This window comes from Artemia franciscana, chromosome 4 (genome assembly GCF_032884065.1).
Source record: "Artemia franciscana chromosome 4, ASM3288406v1, whole genome shotgun sequence".
Lineage (NCBI taxonomy): Eukaryota > Metazoa > Arthropoda > Branchiopoda > Anostraca > Artemiidae > Artemia > Artemia franciscana.
In genome coordinates this window covers 62,481,259-62,503,160 of record NC_088866.1, presented here as the reverse complement: position 1 = coordinate 62,503,160, position 21,902 = coordinate 62,481,259, and the positions used below count along the sequence as shown (strand labels likewise).

General features: G+C 34.1%; 1 protein-coding gene across 4 annotated transcripts in view; it reads right to left on the bottom strand.

The window, feature by feature from the left end:
- Positions 1 to 21,902, bottom strand: part of LOC136026699 (sodium/calcium exchanger 2-like) — a 128,831-nt gene that overhangs the window by 16,241 nt on the left and 90,688 nt on the right. For all 4 annotated transcript variants that reach the window (XM_065703449.1, XM_065703451.1, XM_065703450.1 and 1 more), the window contains 5 exons: positions 16,658 to 16,839; positions 9,846 to 10,156; positions 7,476 to 7,669; positions 3,788 to 3,932; positions 1,558 to 1,736 (listed from right to left, as the gene is read on the bottom strand). In XM_065703449.1, coding sequence (XP_065559521.1) covers positions 1,558 to 1,736; positions 3,788 to 3,932; positions 7,476 to 7,669; positions 9,846 to 10,156; positions 16,658 to 16,839 — 1,011 coding nt within the window. The remainder of the gene's footprint in view (positions 1 to 1,557; positions 1,737 to 3,787; positions 3,933 to 7,475; positions 7,670 to 9,845; positions 10,157 to 16,657; positions 16,840 to 21,902) is intronic.

Sequence of the window (21,902 nt, the reverse complement as noted above, 5' to 3'; positions counted from 1 at the left end):
CTCGTTGTAAGGTGGGGGCTAGACTAGAGGAGCTGTGTCCCCATGGGGCAGATTTAGCCTCCTTAGGAAGGCTTGGTTCAGTTTAAAAATTCAAGAGGTAAACATAAGACATTTCATTTAATGATGCTGAGCTTGTCGTTCAAGGGACAGTCCAGTTTTCACTAAAATGTTTTCACCTCAATTCATAGAATCTGCCAGTCGTCTATTGAAAAATAAAGTAGATTTGAGATTTTTAGATAGAAGTAGATTTAGAAGTAGAATTAGAATTAGAAGTAGACTTGAGATTCAGATAGAAACAGGAGTTATCGGATCTTATTGCAATAGTTGAATTATTTGAGCCTGAAACTAATTCTATGATAGCTGTTACATAGAAACACAAGTTATTTCAAGTGAAAAGGGAAGAGCCACATTAAAACGTAGAACAAAACGAAATATTTATGGTGCTTTAGCAAAAGCCTTTATGATTGCAACAAATGCAGTTAAGCATTAATTACAGTGTAATTACAGCTTAACTACAAGTGTTTTACTTATCAATTGCCTTTTAAACGTTTGAACAGTTCTGAAGAGTTTGAACAGTCCTGTCTTTTAAAGCAATTGCATGTCAAGAAGTCCTTTCATTCTCAAGGCATCGTGAAAACTACTTATTTTCTGATTCCTACTTATCCTAAACCTCCATCTTTAAAGCACTAAGGGCATACATACAACATTTCCAGTAAGATTTAGAGGTTGAGGAAGGGATACCTCCCCCTTCGCTCATATAATTCCTAGTTGCTTCAGATTTTAATACCCCTCTTTAAAGTAAAAAGAACTTATTTTCCTTTTATTTAGATTTCTGTTCACTTTTAATATCATACCCAGGATCACTCTTGAGATGAAGGCTGTCAAACCCAACTCTCTAAGGCAAAGTTCAATTTTTGAAGACAATCCTTTGATATAAGTAGTTCCCTCAATGTATTTGTTATTCGAAATACAGTATAATTTACACAATAAACTCTTGTTTTAGCAACAACCGAGGGGTTTTCGCTACCTCAGCAAAATGAATTTTTCAAGGAAAATCTCCTATTTTGTACATAGTTGCTTCAGGGCTCTTATACATGTTACTTCATTATGTAATTTTCATTAAGATTGCACCCCTTTTTAGGAAATTTAACCTTCATTTCCTTAATTTTGAGTTCTCATTGATTAATGGTTTTTGATGAGCAACATTAAAGCTAATGCCTTTTGTATGGCTTAACCACATGTACATATGATTCTCATAAATTTTCTGAAGCAAGAACTTGTCAAGCACAGTATTTTATAAACAACTTTCATTAAAGAATCGTATTTTTAAGATTTTTTCAGCCCTTTTTAGGTATGTATTGCAAAGGTAGATGATGTTAGCACACTATTTTAGACCCAAATTTAGATAAAAGAGCATTTTTACAAACGTTAATTAATAGCCAAAAATCTTGATAATATGACATCTCGATCATTTCAATCATTTTTTTTAAAGGAAGAAGAATCAGTAATACCAATTTCATTCCAAGTTAAAAAATAAGACAAATTTATTTCTCATACCTTCCAACCAAACGTAAGGAAGTGCATAAAATAGTCAAATCGAGTCGCGTTCTCTAAATCGCCACCATTCACGTTCATGGCGTCACGTAGCTGACTGAGCCATGTTTCATGATGAACCTCAAAGTCCCTCAGAGTCGTAGAGGTCATCTTAGTGATTCGTTTCAGCATAAGGTTGAATTCTAGAAGAGAAGAGAAGATAAACCGAATAAACAGCAAGGGTAATATTGGAATTTCACATTGTTGAATGGGCTTTTTTACACAAAAACACCAATGAGACGTTGACTAGAGCACAGACAATATGATTTGGACCTTAAGCGCATTTTTTTTTTCAAAATATTTTTTTTCTATTTTTTCTTGCCAGGTAAGTTTGTAGAATTTATCAATTTCAGGAAAACACTTCAGGAAAGAACTTAGTTCAAAACTTTGGCTGCAAAGACCTGAAGTTATAAGGTATGTGCAGACATTCTACATCTAATTATACATCTATCCACAGAAAAACCGTCGTCTTCATCCCAAAAAATTTGATTCTCATGAAACAATTGGTTCAAGTTTTGTCAATTGGTGACGACTGTTTCAAGTTTATGTTCTTCAATTATCAGTTTCAACAGATCTTCAATTACGTGTCAAGTATCCGTCTTCAAGTATCTGCTTCAAGTACCAATCATTCAAGAATAGAGAGGTTAGTGTGTTAAAAGGTTCGAAGATACAGCAACTTGTTAAAGTAATTCATCAAAACAAAGGGAGAATTTCAAAAGAGTACTTGGCCACCACTCAAACACAATACCAAATATTTCACTGAAAATACGAGGGTAGGGGAAAATCCCACCAGAATTGCCAAAAGCTTGGTCAGCACTCAAAAACAATACAAAAAATTCCACTGAAAATACAAGGGCAGAGGAAAATCCCACCAGAAGTGTCTAACAGCTCTTGAAGAGCTATAAAATGAGCTATTTAAATTAAATTATTACTAAATTATTTAAATTATTTTACTATTATTTCACAACAAAAGTTTAAAGCCGTAATTCTCAACGTGGGGAGCAGGCCCCACCGGTTGAACATGGCAATCCTTTGGTGGGTCATGGGCAGGGCGTGCACCCTCGACTAACTAAACCTTAAAGCCTCTATTTAAAAGAAATGTTTTTCACGTGAAGTTCGTCACACTCCAAAGTGTTTCAAGAGTAAATAAGATAGATGATAGTATTGTCATGAAGTTATACATTACGTAAAAGGTGTTGTATTCAGACGATATTTTTCATTAGGATAAAATATGACTAGAAGACGACCCCCAAAAAGATACTAAGCTTGAGACCGTTTAAGCTTTATTCCACTGAATACACGTAAAATCTTGAATAGCAAGATATAAATATCACGAGAGGGGGGGGGATCAAGATTTTAGAGATGCTGAGGTCAGGCATGGCCCAAACTCAGTTGGGAAAAACTATTCAAAAGCAAATTAATACGCATTATAAACCGTCCAGAAATATATTTTCTCAGACAATTACCCAAGAATTACCATCATCAGCTTTTTGTCAACTATTTTTAAACAACACTGCCTTTATATATTTACAATCAAACGAAATTAAAATATAGAAAAGCAAATTTAACTTTTCAATAAGACAATGAATAAAAAGAACGAAAAAAAACAACAATTTTTCACTAATAATGATGAAAGTCCAAATTTTTATGCGTCACGTCCGGAACCTTTATAAACGGGAGAAAAGGGAAAAGTATGTTAATAAACGGGAGAAAAGGGGAAAAGTAAGCAAGACAAACAAACCTAACGTAAACAAAACATAGAAAGGAGAGGAGAAAACAAAATCATAGGGTCTATACGAAACAAAATGAAAAAAGAGAAAGACTCACGTCTTAAAAACCCCCAGCATTTATTTAAGTTAACAAGGTAGGACGAATTAGGATGCCTTTCTGGTAGTTCAATCTAGTAATCTGAAATAGATTAACAATTGAAATATTTGCCTATTTATTCCATTGTCTAACTGACAAATTGTACCTGTTTCCAATAGCTCCATTTCGTTTTAATTGTAAACTTTTTGTGAGACCAAACGGTCCAACCGGCACACAAGAAATGCTTGATATGCCAATAATCTTGTCCCTAGTTTCATCACAGAGCTGTAACATGGCTATATTAGCATACGATATCGAATGAATTTCTAGCCTATCCATCACAGGAAAATATTTCTAGATTTAATTCTAAGTAAAATATGACAGTTACCAGCATCATCTGTGATTGTGATGGCCATTCTAGGAATTGAACCGATTGTAGCCCCTCCTTCTGGCTCAGAGAGCTCAATTTCAAAGTAACGGTCTTTTGAAAGCTCAGGTGTCATGAAAATCGGAATTTCGAGTTGAAATCTGTCCTATTGAAAAAAAAAAAAAATACATCAAGCCTTTTTTGTTAACGCAAAAGTTTCTCATAGCCTAAAGAAGATCGTATCTCCCTTCTTCCTCTTTCTCCTCACTCCCCTCATCCTATCTATGAACAAAACAAGTAGCCATAAGGCATTCAGTTTTTACATGAATAATAAGCTGATACTAAATATCATATTCAAAATTAAAAATTAAGAAAACTGAATGAAATTTATTTATCTTATTAAAATGAATTACACAAAAAATTTTATTTTACAAAATTTTGCAGACATTTTCTCTTTAAATCATTGCAACTAATTTTCCTTCAAGATAATGTCTATTTAATATCTTAGACAAAACTGTCATTTAATTATGGAATAAAAGAATGAAATACATACATACATAAATACTGAGAAAAACATTAGTCAAGACAGCGAATTAACTTGATTAAAAATGTTATCCTTAACTTATATATTTTTCTGTATTATTCATAAAAACTAAAACGCTACTCCTAAAGGGAGTGAGAAAAATGATGCAGCTTAAAATCCTCATGGATTAGTTTGTACAATTTTTTTTTATGATTTTATTAACATTGAGGCAATTCTATGGGGAGAGGCTTTTTTTGTGAAAAATAGAAGCAGAAAATAGAAAATAGAAATAGAGTCTTGTAGATTACAACGATTTAGGTCCTTTTTCATAAGGATTAGAAGATGTATTACAACTTTTATCACGTTTTGACAAAATTCTTTTTCAGTGCTACTTTCTAGCAATTCCAGTATTACTGGAGTTACTTTCCAGTAATTTCCACATAGTTTGCTTTTTACACCTTTGACCTGTAGTTTTCAAAAATATTTCTACTTCTCCAGATCCAATTTTAGTAGTTTTTTTTTACAACATCCTGTAATGTTTTATATAATCTGCCTTTTTTAAAAGGTTACTCATATGCACAAGATATCTATGTTTTGTGAGTTCAAGATCAGATGCTTTTTAATACAAGAATAATACCGCAATTAAATGAGAAAATTTTTTTTTAACTGAAAGTAAGGAGCAATAATAAAACTAAAGCGAATAGAAATTATTACGTATATGAAGGGGTTCGCCCACTCGTCAATAACTCACACTTTACCCTAAATTTAAGATTTTGATCCCACTAATTAACAGTGACACCCGAATCACAAAAGCCTTTTAATTATAATATGTATCTCTTTTGAAAGTACTAAAAACTTTACCGTAAATAGCAAGGTAATAACGAGGGGGCAATCCCCCTCTTTTACGAAATATTTTCTGTTCGTTTTGAGTTTTAATGTTGCTCCTTACTTTCACCTGAAAAAAAACTGTTTATTTTATATTTGATCGTTTTCTAAATAATGTTAGGAAATCCGGTGCTCCCTTCATGGAAAATTCTCTTCCCCCATAGAAATTCCTCCATGGAAATATCCTCCCACGCTCTCTCGCAACATTCTAGGACCACTGAGTTGATACGATCACCCATGGAAACAAATAAAACAGTAAAAAGAAATAAACACGCATCTGTGATTCTGGCAAAAAATACAAATTCCACACTTTAAAATATAGGAGTTTGAAACCCCTAAAGTAAGGGTCTCTGATACGCTGAATCTGATGGTGTGATTTTAATTAAGATGTTATGACTTTTAGAGGGTGTTTCCCCCCTTTTTTAAAAATAAGAACAATTTTCTTAGGCTCGTAACTTTTGATGAGTAGGACTAAACTTGATGATACTTATATATTTACAATCAGCACAAATACCTGATTCTTTTGATGCATCAATTGGTATCCAAATTCCGTTTTTGAGATTTTCTGTTACTATTGAGCCAGGTCACCCCTTACTTATTTTCGTTACCACGAACTGTTTGATAATAATTTACTGTTATTTTAAATTCTGAAAAATCAAAAGCGAGAGGCAAAACATTTGTCAAAATAAACTGTTTCATGCTTTCAGATGTGAACCAGAAAGCGATTTTTTTTGTGTTAAAAAAATGCTAAATCAAAACATTTTTTGCATATCATATTTTTTCCAAGAATAAAAACTCACGAAAAGCACATCGCATGAAAAAAAAGATGAATCGTAGGTTTGGCATAGGAAAAATTATCCCCAAATTCAGTATCAGGTTTTACCTTCACCCTCTTTAAGAATGTGTTAACCACTCTATGGCACTCTATCAGGAACCCTCTAGTCAAGGCCCTCTATCAATTAGGAAGTGACCGCCGCATCCAAAAATCATGCACAAGAAAACGCAAATCACATAAGTCAATTTCAAACAAATTCTCATGTAACAGCAATTGTAGTAGGGTGCTAATCGAGTACAAAAAATTTTCCCCATGAGCGACTGTGATAGCCATATCTTCGGGAATAAGTCTTATCTTACATCTTCTACTATAGAAATGGCTCCGTTTTTCGAAATCTGCTGATTTTTATTGAAACTCCAGAATTCGTCTCATAGCCTCAGCTTAGCTGTGAAATGGATGTTTTATAAGACAGGGAGAAAATATATAATAACCAGAACCAGTGATAAGTTAATCTTAAGACACTTCTTATTGATATTATTGATCTTATTGAAAATTGATGATCTTATCGAAAATTAATTGACCTTTGGATATTGGTTTAATTTCCGAATAATTGCAAAATTCTGGCTTTAGTGAGATTCTTTATGTGAGATTCTAGCTTGTATTTTAAATTTAAAGTTTCTCTATTAAACAAAATCATCAAATTGAATTGTCAGAATGCACATTTTGATTCAGAGTCTTCAGGGACAAAACAATACAGTTTTAAATATTCAATTATACTAACAATACACAAATAATACACAAAATAACAATACACAACACAATCAATAGACAAATAATAATAAATAAATATAGACAATGCAAAAAAGAACCGAGAGAATAAGACTGAAACCTAAGATTTGAACTTTTAAGCAAAAGGGTAGGAGCTTTCCTTTTAGAGAGGTATAACTTGGGCGGGATTTTTGCTCGTTGTCGTGTTCGAAGGCTTTCCTACCAATCGGCGAGAGACACGCCCCCTCCCCTGCCCTTGTAAATGATGTCTTGTTTTGAAATTTTTTTTTTCTGTTCCTGGTATATAAATTAATTTTCAAAAAAACATCGGTGCTTTAATGTTCAGTTCAAGAAAAATGGCTTAAGTTTAAGAAAAAAAAGTAGTAGTAATAGTAGTATTAGTAGTTACTTTATAATTTTGGTACTTTATAGTGCAATTTAAGAAAAATGGTTTTTCATGAAACAAGTAACAAGTAAAAATCAACAACAAGTAAACAAAAAGTAACAATAAAAGAGGTCCAACTTGTAGTCGAAACATCCCTTTCTAAAGGTTCTATTACATATTAGCCGAATTAGCCGAAGATTAATAATATTAGCCGAAGAGCATGAACCCTTTTTAGCTTCTTAGTATGCACTAAAGTGGCAATCCTTATTTTTGCTTAGTTTTAAGGCAGAGAAAGAAAATAACTTAAGATAAAATATAAAACAAGATAAAAACAGAAGAACGAAAAAAATAGACAAAAAATTACAGAACTTACTACTTGGTGTTCAAAAGTAATGATTCCACTGCCACCCTTAAAGTCAATGCCTTCCTTGGCGGTCTGTGGCAGCGTCCTCCATTTCACAGAAACAATGCCATCGGTACCATTTCTTCGGTGGATATTTACTATTGCAGCATTCACACTCTCTTTTACTAACAAGCCTCGCTCATTGAACGTGATAATGCCAGGTTCTGAAAAATTAAATAAACAAACAGTTATACAAAATTTTTAAAATAAATTGAGACTCACAGATGCCAAATTCATTCAGTCAAGATTTTAGTTTGTTTTAGATTTCAGCGTCAAAGAGCCTGAATGACGGAGAGTTTTTTTTTTTTTGCTCAAAAAGATATCACCTAAACATAGGACTTTTATCAAAAAACAATAAAATTATTGTAAGCGTCAGGTACTAAACGTTTCTCAGACGCCAATTTAACAAGGCCCAGACTGGAATCCATTCAAACATAGCAGTCCATATTCAAACATATTGGATAAGTACCAAAATGCTCTGTTATTTTTTCGCCAGGTACATTAAAAAACAAACAGGAATTTTCCCTTTCAGAATTTTTCAGTTATTTTACAGACCATCTCTGAATGCCTTAATCAGTTACTGCAATAGAATAGATACGGTGAAAAATAGAGCTTCACATTGTTACTAAAAATTTACATAACTTTTTTTGCATTGACTTTCTTGCAGACTTTTTTGCATGAACATTTTTGTATAGACTGGTTTACGACTTGAGAGATTAAAATCAATTATGAATAATAAGTCTGGTGTGAAAACGTAAACTCCGTAATGCCAGCTTCTCATCGATGCAATTTCAGTATTCAAAATCAAGTCTGTGGCACCACACAAATTGACATGGTTCAAACATTCAATATTTCGTATATGAAATTTCTAATAAAATTAATCACGACTTTATCTGATTTGATTTATTCTTGGGGGAAAAATAAAAGATAACCTAGTTCTGTGAAAAGATATTTCCCAAGGACAACCACACAAATTTTATAATGATGGACTCAATTTTCAAGTGGAAAGTCAAAGACTATGGGTTAGTAATAAGAGTCGGATCTTTCGTAATTTAACATGGAAAGGTGGGAATTGAAAACTACTTACGCCAAACGCAACGTTGTGGCAGGTGAAAACATTAAAGGTGTCTCTAAATAATTAGAAAATTTGTATAAAAAAACTGAAAAATATGATAATGAAATAATTTCAACATACACTAGATGGTGTTGGTGGCTTTTTTTCACTAGCGTGAGTTTCCACTCTTATCAGTTACCCCTACTCTTGGGGGAAGGTATTAAATTCAACAAAATCCCACCAAACACGCAAATTACAGAAATTGTGTAAAACCTTGTAAAATTAATGATATAAGAGGTGGTGGACTCCCATCTGATATTTCAGCACAATGTGGCTACACTGTGGCATTTACATTATTTTCTTACCAAGCAGAAGAATTCCATTTCTTCAATTTACATGTTGATAATGAATAGCTATCTGCTGTAAAACAATGTGTCCGAACTACGATTTACCCTTACTACAAGAAAAAGAACCCCTAGAAAAATCACCAAATTTTTAAGATGAAAAAAAAACCTAAAAAAGAAAAATTGAAAAAAACATATACATAAAATAAAAGGCAAATAAAGAACAAAAAAATTTAGGTGAAAACCAAAAGTCATCAATTCATCAACTGTTCGTCACTTCAAAGAAAAACAAGCAAAATCAGGATGAGTATGGAGCAAAGACAGTTTTCTTTTTTGGTGTAAAAAGAACTTTTTTGCAAGTTAAAATGGGTTTTTTCCAAATCAAAAAGAAACAGTTAAAAAAGGAACAGATTAAAAAAGATTTTGCTGGTTTTTCGTACTAAATGAAGTGACGAAATGGTTCTTCTTTTACCTTGTATTCTACTCATATGTTTTTTTTTTAATTTAGTTTAGTTTTTTTTTCGTTGAAAAATGTTTACGGACGTGAAGTCAAAATATTTGGACCTTTTTTTATTAAAAAAAAAAAAAAAAATAAAAATCCAGCTTTGTTCACTGTCTTATTCAAAATATTATACCTGTTTTTAATCTATATTTTAATATGTTTAAATTTGTAAATCCAAATGCAGTGTTTATTTAAGAAATTATGAATTTTGATATTAACAAATATTTCATTCAAAGAAGATAGCAATGGTGTATTCACTCTGTTATTGAAAATGGTATACACACGGAAGTCTTATTTGGGTAGGATGAAAAAAGGGAGATGAGATGTTCAAAAGTTGGTCCTTAACGCAAATTCATCCTACCGTGGCGATATAGGGGATAATTAGAAATAAATTGGTGGGACCTGAAAATAGGCTTTATGTAAAAAACATAAATGCTTACGATCATCATTAAGAATAGTAATTTCCATTATGCTTCTGGTTCCGAGATGTACTGATTCTTCTTCTCCTTCTGTTGTAAGATCTAAATTTGAATTTTCATGGTTTCCAGTTCCATTTGAGACAGTGTAATACCTTCCTTTGTTATTCATCAAGCTCAATTTCAGATAAAACTGCTCGTCTGGTTCATATTGGTTATCATCAATTATGTCCACGTTGATTTTCTTCTCGATTACGTTTGGTTCAAAGAAAACAACCTCATCAACGGCCTTGTAGTCCTCCCCAGCTTTTGCACTTCCATCTATGGATTCAACCCTGTAAATGAAAAATCGTCAATTCGAATTCGAAAAAATTGTTTTACGCTTATTTTCAAATGCTATTTTCTAATAGTATTTGTGATGACAGCGATGCAAAAAATAATTTACGATTCGCCCTTTGCTGTTTTTAGTTTTGATTATTGAAACCAATTCTAACCCGCTAATCTAACCCTGGAAAGAATTTAAATTGGATTTTAGTTTCATTCCATACTAATGAAGTAGCATTTGAAATTTGTTTCCCAAATAACCTATAATCGAAAGATTTGCGATAAGATGGTAAAATATAAAAAAACAAAATCGGAATAGAAATGTGACGCTGTAAAGCCTGTCTATTTTTTTCGCAGCCATTACCTTTTCTAAAGCGAAGCCGTTTTTCATCCCACACGCTTGTTCGAATAATTTCATAATGAGCTGTCTCGTTTTCAATGTTTCCATTTAATACACGATTTTTGTGGCTCGATATATGAGTAAGCTAAATATATTTTGAAGCTTAAAAAAAGATTAAAACAAAACTCATATTTTCAATAAACATATGCATGAGACTGAAAAAAAAATTGTCTGAATTTGGATCTTTTATTTGAGCTTTTGTCCCTTATTTGAAAAATATTATCAGATATTAAAAAAAAACTTCAAAAACGAATAAAAAATTTGTTTTTATTCATTTTTGTTTCGTTTTTTTTTTACGAGTCAGACAAACATTTCTAGAGGGGGTTCAAACCCCCTACCCCCCACCCTCCTGGATACGGTCTTGAATGGCCCTCAAACTTAAGTTTTATATTTTTACACCTTTTACGGCCTCAATTCGAGACCGCTTACAGCGAAGTTCATCAGCCGTAATTTTAGGGAAAAATCCTAAGCAAATGCTTGTCTAGTCATCAGGCCCTAAGTTTTTAGTAAACTGGTAAAGAAAATGATCATAAAAAGATCCTTACCTAAGTCCTTCGATATAACAAGATCTACCAAATAGAAGAGCATGATCTGAGTTAATAAGAGAGGGAGGGGCCTAATTTGAGTAATCAGTCCTAAAAAAATCCCGGTACTAGTCTGTTAAACGGAACGCACTCTATAAGTGAAGTTAGGTTAATCCTAATGAAATGTACCAAAAAACAATACTCTAGAAACAAAATTATAGAAACTACGACAAAAAGATTGTGGAAAGCAGGCCCCGCCGAGCACAGTATATTAAATACTTAATAGAAATATGCTTACATCATAGTATCCTCACTCAAAATAAGCAAATCATAACCGATCCAGGAGGGAAACTGGTTTCTCTTAGATCTTAAACGTCATAATTCTTGAGTGCGTTCCGTTTAACAGACAAGTACCAAAAACCCGAATTAAGTTGTTCGATAGAACAAGCCCTATCTAAGGGAGGGGCAATATTTTCGATAGTCTAGGAACCTCTTAAGAATGTTACCTGGCATGGGCCCAGCTACTATAATCATCTAGCTATTGCAGCAAAGTAAATAGAGACGTAGCTATCATCCAAAGTGGCTGAGATATACTAGAACTAATTCTTAACACTGACTGTAACAGAAAGCAACTAAACGAGAGCTTTTTATCTAATCTGGTTTCACCGTTCAAATGATCTACACTACAATACATGCAAAACGACTCTTACTAATTAATATTAGAACAAGAGCTAACAGCTCATATGGCACTTGTGACGAGGTCGGAAGAGCAAAGAGCTCACATGGTATGAGCTCTAGCAAAATTCCAAGAATCAATAGATTGATTTAGAAGGAAAATTAGAGGCTTAATGCCGGTCGGGATTTAAAATAAGAGCTCTTAGTCACGAGGTCCTTCTAAATATCAAAATTCATTAAGATCCGATCACCCACTCGTAAGTTAAAAATGCCTCAGTTTTTCTAATTTTTCATCTCCCTTCAGCCCCCCAGGTAGTCGAATCGGGAAAACGACTTTATCAAGTCAATTTGTGCAGCTCCCTGACACGCCTACCAATTTTCATCGTCCTAGCACGTCCGGAAGCACCAAACTCGCCAAAGCACTGAGTCCCACCACCTAACTCCACCAAAGAGAGCGGATCCAGTTTGGTTACGTCAATTACGTATCTACGACATTTATAAGCGTTTTCCAACATTTCCGGTTTCCCCTTCCAACTCCCCCAATGTCAAAAGATCTGGTGGGGAATTGGAATAAGAGCTCTGAGACATGGGTTCCTTCTAGATATCAAATTTCATTAAGATCCGGTCACCCGTTCTTAAGTTAAAAATACCTGAATTTTTTTGATTTTTCCAAATTAGGAATCCCCAGCTCCCTCAAAGAGAACGGATCCGTACCAATTATGTCAATCTCGTGTCTATAACTTGTGCTTATTCTTCCCATCAAGTTTCATCCCGAGCTCTCAACTCTAAGGTTGTATAAGGGTTGTACAACTCTAAGCTAGTGTATAATTATTTGCATTTTACATGATAGCCTCATTTCTATTCCTTTTTCTACTAGATTTAATCTTTCAGTTCGTCAGGACTAAGAGAAAATCCAGTCAAATTTGCCACTTATCTCTAAGGATTGAACTTTTGAATAGTTCTATTGAACTATAATTGATTATTTTTTTTTCTTTCCATAAGTCGTGTTCTTTCATAGTTTTCAAAGAAAATTTTTCGAAAACAAGAGCTAAGACCTCATATGGCACTTGTGACGAGGCGAGAAGAGCTAAGAGCCAAGAGATCATATGGTATGAACTCTAACAAAATTCTATGAATCAATAGATTGATTTAAAAGGAAAATAAGAAGCTTAATGCCGGTCAGGATTTAAAATAAGAGCTCTGAATCATGATGTCCTTCTAAATATCAAAATTCATTAAGATCCAATCACCCACTCGTAAGTTATAAATACCTAATTTATTCTAATTTTTCCTCTCCCTTTAGCCCCCCAGATGGTCGAATCTAGGAAAACAACTTTATCAAGTCAAATTGTGCAGCTCCCTGACACGCCTACCAATATTCATCGTCCTTGCACGTCCAGAAGCACCAAACTCGCGGAATCACTGAACCCCTCCCCCCAACTCCTCCAAAGAGAGCGTAAGATTCTGTCCGCTCTATCCAGTACGATTCTGTCAATCACGTATCAAGAACATTTGTTTATTCTATCCACCAAGCTTCATCCCGATTCCTCCACTCCAAGTGTTTTTCTAAGATATCCCTCTCCAACTCCCCCAATGTCAAAAGATCTGGTCGGGATTTGAAATAAGAGCTATGAGGCATGAATTCCGTCTAAAAATCAAATTTCATTAAGATCCGATCATCCATTCGTAAGATAAAAATACCCCAATTTCCACGTTTTCCAACAATTCCAGTTTCCCTCTCCAACTCCCCCCAATGTCACAGGATCTGGTCGGAATTTAAAATTAGAACTTTAAAGCACAAGATCCTTATAAATATCAAATTTCATTAAGATCAGGTCACCCTTTCGTAAGTTACAAATACCTCAATTTTCAAAATTACCCCCCCCCCCAGTTCCACAAAACGGGGGCAAATCCGGTCCAGTTATGTCAGTCACGTATCTTAAACAGGTTTCTATTCTTCCCATCCAGTTTCATCTTGATCTCACCGCTTTAAGTGTTTTCTAAGATTTCCGGTCCCCCAACTGCCCCCCCCCCCAATTACGCTTGATCCGGTTGAGATTTATAATAAGAGATCTGAGTTACGATGTTCTTCTACATATGAAGTTTCATGAAGATCCGATCACTCCTTCGTAAGTTAAAAATACGTATTTTTTTCTTATTTTTCAGAATTGAACCCCTCCCCCCCAATAGATTGGATCCGTTCCAATTATATAAATCACGTATGTAAGACTTCCGCTTATTTTTCTCACCAAGTTTCATCCCGATCGCTCCAATCTAAGCGTTTTCCATGATTTTAGGTTCCCCCACCCCAAACTTCCCCCAGTGTCACCAGATCCGGTCAGGATTTAAAAGAAGAGCTCTGAGACACGATATCCTTCTAAATATCACATTTCATTGAGATCCGATCACCCGTTCGTAAGTTAAAAATACCTCATTTTTTCTAATTTTTCATAATCAACCCCTCCCCCAACTACCCCAAAGAGAGCGGATCCGTTCCGGTTATGTCAATCATCTATCTAGGACTTGTGCTTATTTTTCCCACCAAGTTTCATCCCGATCCCTCCACTCTAAGTGCTTTCCAAGTTTTAGATTTCCCCACCCAACTCCCCCCCCAATGTCACCAGATCCGGTCGGGATTTAAATTAAGAGCTCTGAGACACGATATCCTTCTAAATATCAAATTTCATTGAGATCCGATCACCCGTTCGTAAGTTAAAAATACATCATTTTTTCTAATTTTTCAGAAATAACACCCCCCCCCCAACTACCCCAAAGAGAGCGGATCCGTTCCGTTTATGTCAATCATGTATCTAGGACTTGTGTTTATTTTTCCCACCAAGTTTCATCCCGATCCCTCCACTCTAAGTGTTTTCCAAGTTTTAGGTTTCCCCCTCCCAAATCCCCCCCAATGTCACCAGATCCGGTCGGGATTTAAAATAAGAGCTCTAAGGCACGATATCCTTCTAAACATCTCATTTCATTGAGATCCGATCACCCGTTCATAAGTTAACAATACCACATTTTTCTAATTTTTCAGAATTACCCCCCCCCCCCAACTACCCCAAAGAGAGCGAATCCGTTCCGATTATATCAATTATGTATCTGGGACCTGTGCTTATGTTTCCCATCAAGTTTCATCTTTATCCCTCCACTCTAAGTGTTTTCCAAGATTTTAGGTTTCCCCCCTCCATCTCCCCCCAATGTCATCAGATCCGGTCGGGATTTAAAATAAGAGCTCTGAGACACACTATCATTCCAAACATCAAGTTTCATTAAGATCCCATCACCCGCTCATAAGTTAAAAACACTTCATTTTTTCTATTTTTTCCGTATTAACCGGCCCCCCACTCCCCCCCCCCCCCCAGATGGTCAAATCGGGAAAACAATTTTCTATTTCTAATTTAATCTGGTCCAGTTCCTGGTACGCTTGCCAAACTTCATCGTCCTAGCTTACCTGGAAGTGCCTAAAGTAGCGAAACAGGGACCGACAGACAGACCGACAGACCGACAAAATTTGCGATTGCTATATGTCGCTTGGTTAATACCATGTGCCGTAAAAATGACTCCTTGAATACCCATCTAAATAGCAATACTAATAGCAATACCGGTCTAAATAACAACAGTTATACGTTTACTATATGTAGTATTGGGTCTTTCCAAGACATACTTAAGTTTGCTCTAGGATACCTTGGAAATTTTCACTAGAGCCTTTTTCGTGGGTAACTAGTAGCGTATCTACTCTTAATATTATTATGCCTACTATGTGCTATATGTATGTATTTACTCGCAATTAAATAACAACAGTTATACGTTTACTATATGTAGTATTTGGTCTTTCCAAGACATACTTAAGTTTGCTCTAGGATACCTTGGAAATTTTCACTACAGCCTTTTTCGTGGGTTACTAGTAGCTTATCTACTCTTAATATTATTATGCCTACTATGTGCTATATGTATGTATTCACTCGCAATTTAACAATTGAAAACAACTATTCAGACGCATAAGTATATTCTAGAACTATGAATAAGAATACAAGTTTTATTTGGTAAATTCTTAACATAATATTTTATCACCGACAATTATTTATACTTAGAATTATGCGTGCTGTCACAGGTATTTTTTTCATATTATACTGTTGATTGTGGTCACATTTAAAATGGGAGCTACCCAAAAACTATAGGTTACAAAAAAGAAAAAAAAAATAAACAAACAAACAAACGAACACCATCTAGCATCTGGCGTTTTTTTCCTTTTTTTAGTGTAATAACACGATACAATTAGTTTAATTAGTGTAGTTGGGAAGATTAGCGTAGCAGTAGGTGTCTGATCTTAGAGTCTGAGAAAAATAAATAAAAAGATAGGAAAACAATGCTGAAAATACCAAACGCTAGATGCGTCGATTTTTTCGGCACTAGTACCAGTTTCCAGTCTTATAATTTGCCCGTACTCTTTGGCAGCGGCCATCAAGAAATGTTTTCGCCCAAAAAACTGGGTAGTTTTAATATATTTCATTCGCAAAAAGTTCAAGGGTTCACACAAACACAATATAAATATGTTATATATATAAATATGTTATATATAAATATGTTACTTTATTGTTTCTTGAGATGTCACTTTATGTTTAGTTTCTTCCAGTGTTCTGTGTTTTCGTCGTGCTTTTTTCTGTTTTTCCTTAAGCAGGTTTCTAATAGATGTAGCAATTATTTAATGGCTCCTTTCTTCTACGTTTAACGAGTCATTTTCTATCTTTTATTACGTGAACATTACATGTAAGAAAAACTAAATAAATAAAAATAGCAGACGTTCAACAGGAAATTTAATTAAAGTTTACATTTTATAGTAGCCCTTTCTTCAAAATATCCCCTTTTGAAACTCTTTATTCTCTTTAAAGAATTTGATTTATTATTCTAACCTGACAGCAACGCCATTGTCTAGTCTTCCACTTCTTGTAATAGTCACTTGGAACTTTCCAATGCTTTCCAAGATAGCCAGTGAAAAAGCTTGGAATTCAACGATGGAAACATGGTTCTCATCTGGTTCAATATATGGACCAATATCAGGTACTTCTGGATTATCGTTAATAGCCTCATAGATCTAAAATAATAACAAAAAATAAATCTATTTAATATATAAAATATATATAATATTTAATATAATAAGTGGCATCTAAGCTTAGTAGATTTTTTTTTAAGTTTTATTGTAGATCACTTAGGTTTTTCCAGTTTCAGGTTCTAAGAGGTGTTAAAATAAAAAGCAATGGCAAATATCAAAAACAAGAGGAACAATAGGGAATTCTAATCGTAAGCCAGTGGAATTCTAATTTGAATGAATATTTTGGCCCTACCTCCAAGGACCCTCCTCAACAAAAATAAATATATAAAAGAAGAAAGACATACAACACCATACGACCAATAAAACTAAAAGGACATTAAAAAAAATTCTTCTTCTTTTATATGTTCATGTTTGGCTGAGGACGGCCCTTCGACAGAGGGCAGAAATATTCATTCAAATTAGACTTCCACAGTCTTGCGAAAAAATTCCCTATTGTTTTTCTCGTTTTTAATGTTTGTGATGGAAAGGCAGCGTGGTCTTCATAGCTAGTTAAAAACTAGGGCATTCGAAAGTTGTTGGAAACTTGAATCGTTATGCAAGACAAGATTTATCTTGACTATGCTCCAGTTTTGTGACCAGTCAGTGCTTTTTTATGCACGTACAGAAAGCATCTTCAAAAATATTTTATTTTGCTTTGTCATCTTGACTTTTCTGCAACAGCAAACTAATTGCTGTATGTTCAGGTACAGAAATCATTCAACATTTTCAAACATGGAGGTCTAAATTATTTATGATGCATCATTAAGTGTTGGTCCGTTCCATGTTCTTATCCATCTTTTCTCGTAATGAGCTTCATTTTCTCATCTATAGTTTGAATTTGTGATGATTTGTGCCTCTTTTGATCATATTTTTTTTCTTTTTTCTTTCTCTTATTTTTGAAAAATAAGGGGAAGCAAATAAACAAATTGTATTGAACGACAATAAACTGAACGCCATCATCAGACACTCCAGAGATATCACCTGTTATTGGTCATCTTTTTCCATTCTTGACACTGCTGTCTATACAGTCAATTGCAATTTTTATTTAATAAAATGTTCTCTAATGTGGGGAATCACAGTATTTTGTTACTTATTTTTGTTATTTGTTAATTATTTTAGGGAATAGTTATTTTTGATTACCTTGCTTGCCCTGGAGCATCACTGTTGTGAACGTATTTTAATTATTTTTACGGTTACTTTTTTTGGGGGAAAATCAATGGGTAATTATGGGTCATTCCATTTCCATGATGGGCAATTAGGTTAGGATACGCCTTCATTCCAGTTCAAGTTTCTTGTACTATCTATAAAGGAACCAGTTCTTTTCTTTTTGGATTCCTATTCTAATTAAATAAAAAAAAGTTTTTTGAACTGATAGTAAGGAGCGATATTTAAACTTAAAACGAACAGAAATTACTCCGTATATGAAAGGGACTTTTCACTCCTCAACGGCCCGCTCTTTGCGCTAAAGTTTGACTCTTCCTCTCAACTCTACTTTTTAAAACAGTAAAAAAAACTTTAGCGTAAAGAGCGGGCCGTTGAGGAGGGAACAGTCCCTTTCATATACGGAGTAATTTCTGTTCGTTTTACGTTTAAATATCCGCTCCTTACAATCTGTTGAAAAAACTTGTTTTTTTATTTAATTTCTGAACGTTTTTGGATTAATGCATGTTTTGATTTTGGCTCTCCGCACATGAATAATTAAAACGCAATTTGCATATTAATTTAAATTTTCTGGCTAAATGGCTTTCTCATAGTTTTGATCGGAGGATTTTGGGAAAAAAGGAGCGGGAAGTAGCCCTAGTTACCCTCCAATTTTTCGGTTATTTAAAAAGGCAACTAGAACTTTTAATTTCTTACAAAAGTTTTTATTAGCAAAAATATACGTAACTTAAAGATTAACTTACGTAACGAACTTCTATTTTCGTATGTTTTTATTACGTATATGAGGGGATTCATCCCCTCGTCAATACCTCGCTCTTTGCACTAAAGCTTAAATTTTGACCCAATTCCTTAACAATGACCGCTGAATCACAAAGGCCGTAAAATAAATAGTTGAAATTAATAAAATTACTTTAGAGTAAAGAGCGAGGTATTAGGAGGAGGCGAACTTATCATATGATTAATAATTTCTGTTCATTTTAAGTTTTAATGCTGCTCCTTACTTTCAGTGGAAAAAACTTTTTCATATTCTATTCTTCATTGTCCTTAAAAAAATGCTAAAAAATCCTGCGCCCCCTTCATGGAAATTTTCCCCCTTGCCAAATCCCTCCATGGAAAGTTCCCCCCAGTAACCCTGTCCCCTTAACCCCCCAACCAAAAGAAATCCCCCTGAAAGCGTATGTACACTTCCCAACAACCATTACAATATGGATACACTGGTCGAAGTTTGTAACTTGTATCCCCTCCCACAGGGACTGTGGGGGAGTAAGTCGTCCCTAAAGAAATAGTTATTGCGTTTTTCGACTATGTTGAATAAAATGGATATCTCGGAATTTTGATCCGGTGACTTTGGGAAAAAGATGAGTGTGGGAGGGGGTCTAGGTGCCCTCCAATTTTTTGGGTCACTTAAAAAGGGCACTAGAACTTTTAGTTTCCGTTAGAATGAATCCTCTCACGACATTCTAGGACAACTGGGTCGATTCGATTACCCCTGGAAAAAAAAAAGAAAAAAAACAACAAATAAACACGCACCCGTGATCTGTCTTCTGGCAAAAAATGCAAAATTCCACATTTCTGTAGATGAAAGCTTGAAAATTCTACAGTAGGGTTCTCTGATACGCTGAATATGATGGTGTGATTTTCGTTAAGATTCTATGCTTTTAAAGGGTCTTTCCCCCTATTTTCTAAAAAAGGCAGATTTTCTCAGGCTCTTAACTTTCGATGGGTAAGTCTAAATTAATGAAACTTATATATTTTAAATCAGCATTAAAATGCAATTCTTTTGATGTAGCTATTGCTATAAAAATTCCTTTTTTTAGAGTTTCGGTAACGATTGAGCCGGGTCGCTCCTTACTACAGTTCGTTACCACGAACTGTTTGAAAATCTAAGTTGTCTGACTCTTTTTATTTTATTTTGTACTTTTCAGCTTCTACTTTATATCCTAGGTCGATTACAACAAACACACACTGAAGTAACCACCGAAAATGAGTGATTCTGAACAATCAATAGTCGCCCCACAGGGGCAATAAATGGAGAAAGGCGACAAACTATTAACGTAAAGCAGAATCGATGAACTAAAAGAGTTAAAAATAAAAACAGAATGTTTCTGGAAATGTCCAAAGAGAAGAAATAAAGTACAATAAATAAAAAATGAAGTAATAAAGTAAAATCAACTATTGAAATGCTACATTCACTAATATTTAATAGCGAGCAGGAGAGACAAAAATTAACTTAGAAAGAAAAATCATAGACATAAATTGAAATTAAGATGTTCATAAAGAAAAATGTAAAGAAATACTCTTAAATACATAACATACATACATTCATTGAACATTAAAACATGCATCAACAAAATGAGAAATCAGATAAGCCCCCGATTTGGGCGTCTCATGAAATTAGCATTTATCAGCGAAAAAAGAAAAGAAAAAAAGACGAATAATTTATCAAGAAATAAGACTAAAAGAACTTAAAAACATGCGCTTAAACGTTGTAGGTGAATGAATCAGCAAAAGAAGAAGAGATTTCATTTCATAACATAAAAAAAATGGAAGCGTGATAAAAAAAATTGACTTATATTAAAATAAGAACTAAGCATGAGTAAACAAGTTATGAGAAAAAACCCTCCTTCACCCCAAAAAAAAAATTTTATGGTGTCTCTTTCTCAACTTGCAAATTGTTATGTCTTTAAAATAGGTTAATTACATTATTGTACTTACCACTAACTGCTATTAAGAATATTATTCATTGATACAGCAATCAAGCAGCATCTAGAACGATGGAACATTTGAGCCCTTCTCCCGAGACCCCAAAGTCACGCCGAAATAAAATTCAGCAGCGGTGGACACAATTATGCCGGTGACGGAGCGCCTCTGGTGGCACCGAATTTTTCTTTTTTGGCAGCGCCGCTAAAAAATTATCGGCGGCAAGCCGTCAATTTATCGACGTTTGTGTTACATTTTTTTGTTCTAGTTTTTCGCTACTTTTAAAAGTTTTTAAAACTAAATTGGTATCAGTTTTCATCAGAATTCAGTTCAAAATTCATTTTTAGCTTCATTACCATGACCGAACAAAGGACAAAATAAGGATGAGATATCAATCTTAACTTCTCAAAAACATTCTTTTAACTCAAATGATCCATAGCGAGACCTTAAACTACTTGATATTTGAATTATTCTGAGAAAATAAGTAATTTAAAAATTAATTTAAATTAGGTCCAGAGGCTTGAATTAGACAAATGCACTTGCACCACAAATTCTTGGCTAATTTATGAAACTTAGATGTAACTTGAAGTTTATATCTTACTTCATGTCTGAACTTCCTGGTCTTGCAACCTGCATTCTACTTCTTTTACTGCCTTACCCCACAACCCCTCATTATCTAAGCTGCTCAAGCTATTATTTCTCATTTCTTCAAGATTGAATCCCCTCACCTAAGGTTGATATAATAAAAGTTTAAAAATTAAACGTTCCAACCAGCTCCTTTGAGAACGAAAGATCTTATTTATTCTCCTTCCCATCTCAGTAATTAAGGTATTGCGGTCGTGGACGTACTTGAGAACATGGTGGATCAAAGTTTCAAAGTTTGAGTCAACGATCAAAGTTTTACTTTTAGCGTATAGGATTCAATATTAGGTTTCTTTTCTTTTTGCATAAACAATTTTTAGAAAACTTAGCATGTCGTTCTTTAAGAACAGTTCGTTCCCAGGTGTTAGAAGAAAAAGAAGCAGCATTTTGTAAAGCAAAAATTTTATATAGAAGAGGCAATATCTCATTAAGAGAAGCAGGGTTTCATTTTCAGGGTTAGATTTGAATTAGGTTTCAAATTCCCAATTTTGTCAAACCTCAGACAGTTTAAGGAGCCAGAATAAATAATTCAAAACACTTAGCTAGAAATAAATTCTATAACT